The sequence below is a fragment of the Montipora foliosa genome, chromosome 12 (genome assembly GCF_036669935.1).
Source record: "Montipora foliosa isolate CH-2021 chromosome 12, ASM3666993v2, whole genome shotgun sequence".
In the NCBI taxonomy this organism is placed as follows: domain Eukaryota; kingdom Metazoa; phylum Cnidaria; class Anthozoa; order Scleractinia; family Acroporidae; genus Montipora; species Montipora foliosa.
The window spans coordinates 21,841,416-21,843,915 of NC_090880.1; the positions used below are offsets into that span (position 1 = coordinate 21,841,416).

The 2,500-nt window shown below is 42.3% G+C and overlaps 1 protein-coding gene across 1 annotated transcript; it reads left to right on the forward strand.

Annotated features, from left to right (window-relative positions):
* Window positions 1-269: 269 nt before the first annotated feature.
* On the forward strand, window positions 270-1,226 carry LOC137981003 (melanocyte-stimulating hormone receptor-like). Its single transcript, XM_068828377.1, has one exon. It carries the CDS (start codon window positions 270-272, stop codon window positions 1,224-1,226), a length of 957 nt encoding a protein of 318 aa, XP_068684478.1.
* The last annotated feature ends 1,274 nt before the right edge of the window (window positions 1,227-2,500 follow it).

Below are 2,500 nucleotides of genomic sequence, written 5' to 3' on the forward strand. Positions count from 1 at the left end.
AAGATGGAAAAATGAACTTCTAAAAGAAAAAAGTCATAAGTCCTTTTTTGAACTTGACATTTCCATGAAAATTAATTTTTAAAAAGTACCTTATATGACACCTGATATTGACACAGCGAGTTTTCAAAACTCCTAACCACCGGTCTTAAGAATCTTTCTGCTTTGTGATTTTCGAGATTAATTGAAAAAGTGATGGATGAATTCCTGTGTCCCCCGCCTTAATAGTTTTATAAAGGGCTGACAGATGTTAATTCTTCAGAAACTGTATTATGGCGTCGGCCAACTCAACGAGCGGAAGAACTAAGCGAAGTTTTCAAAACCTTTTCTGTTCAGAGGATTTAACTGCGGAAATTCACCACGTTTTCACTTGTTTGATCGTGATCAATATAATTCTATCCTTTACTGCAGTACTGGGGAATTCCCTAATCTTAACGGCCCTTCGAAAGGAAACTTCTATTCATCCGCCGTCCAAACTCTTGTTTCGCTGCCTCGCGACAACAGACCTCTTGGTGGGTCTTGCTTCCGAACCTCTGGCGGTCGTTTACTGGATATCTGCGATAAGTCAACACTGGAGTATTTGCTACTATGCCTTTCTGTCTCTTGTTGTAACAGGCTACGCCTTGTGCGGAATGTCCCTGATAACCTTGGCTGCTATCAGCGTGGACCGTCTCTTCGCCTTGACGTTTGGCCTCAGGTACAAGCAAATTGTAACCATTAAACGAGCGTATGCCACTGTAACTACATTCTGGCTCATTTCCATGGCCTTTTCTGCCATGTACGTCAAGTACGAACTGGTTACTACGCGGGTTGCTATTATGATAACAGCACTTTGCCTCGCTGTATCCGTTATCTCCTACACAAAGATCTTCTTACGCCTCGGTGGTCGACGTCCTAGACATCGAGGTGCCAGCCAAGGTGCCGAACAACCGAGTCACTTACGGCAAGTTAGCATACAGCGGTACAGAAAAGCTCTGTCCACAGCACTGTGGCTTCAGTTTGTAGTAGTGATGTGCTATTCGCCCAATGGTATTGCGGTTCTTTTGTCGACTGAATACGGACTAACATCATCAATGATAATTTTTAGCCAAATTGCAATGACTCTTGTTTTCTTGAGTTCGTCAGTGGCCCCGATTTTTTACTGCTGGAAGATGAAACAGGTATGGATTATAATAAAGGCAACTTTGAAATGTGCTAATTCAGGGGTAACCAATGACCGAATGTCTTAAAATTTGTCAGAATTACGTAAAACCATAAGAGACCTAGGGAACGAGGTTGTCCCTCACGGTGTAGTCCTATGCTCAACCAACCGAGCCAACCGGTCAGCGGTTTTGAGTTTAGCAATCTTGCCAGTACTACAGCCTCAGATTGTTCCGTTTTTTAAAATCATTTCGTTATGTTTTTGAAAACAAAAATATAAGATAACGCATAGTCGGATGGTATGCGAGACCTCGGACACAGTTTTTTTCTTGATACCGACCTCCTCGGATAGTAAATAACAGATAGGTATAATTTATTTTCATTTGGTGAGATTAGTGATTTATCCAGTGGATAGTGTTATCCACCTTTTGTACCAACTGGGGCCTGAAGAATAAAAAATATGATACCAAGACGTTCCAAGGGGGGTTTGGGTCGAGCCTGAGAGATGTAGGACGTGTCTTTCTCTGCTCTTCCAAACATTGAGCGCTTTGGAGACTGTGAGGTCTTAATTTTATGTGGCGAACATTTATAAACGTTTCAAAAGGAAAACCAGATCGACCGACTCCGACCTTAAAACCATATCACCAGAAAAAGGAAAAGAGAAGAGCCTTTTGTGACGAAGCCTCACTCGTGGACGACGTTATTACTGATCGCCTGGGTGAAGAGGACAAGATTATCGAAGCTTTAGATACGTCGCAAACTGTTGCCTCCCATTTGCAGCTCATTCTGAGCAAGCTTGAGGATTTGGAAACTAAATTTGAAAGCGTCGTTACGACAGTTAATATTTTAACGTCTACGGTAGAAGGCCTTAAGAAAACGGTAGACAAAGTGAAAAGGGCAATGGCGGCTGTTGAGAGCAAGACAACTGAACTTAGGAAGGACGTCGACCAAGTGGATAATAGTCTTTCTTTTCTCAATAAAGAGGTTCAAGAATTAAGAAGTAAGGAAAACAACTACAAGCTGGAAATCAAGAGCTTGGGAAGCAAGATCCTGTACCAAGAAGTCTACAATAGACGCGAGAACCTTCGATTCCTGAATCTTCACGAAGCCAGTGACGAGGAGAACGAAGATGAAAAAGAAGTGGTCTACCGCTTTCTTGAAAGGGAGCTCAAAATGGAAGATGTAAGGCGAATAGAGTTTCAACGAATCCATAGGATCGGTAAAAAATCTAGTAGATATACTAGACCTGTCATCGCGCATTTTCTACGCTTTCAAGACAGAGAATTGGTCTTTAATGCAGCGAGGAAAATGAGGGATTCACTAGAGGTCAAAGTGCTTGCAGATTTGCCGAAGGAAGTAAGGG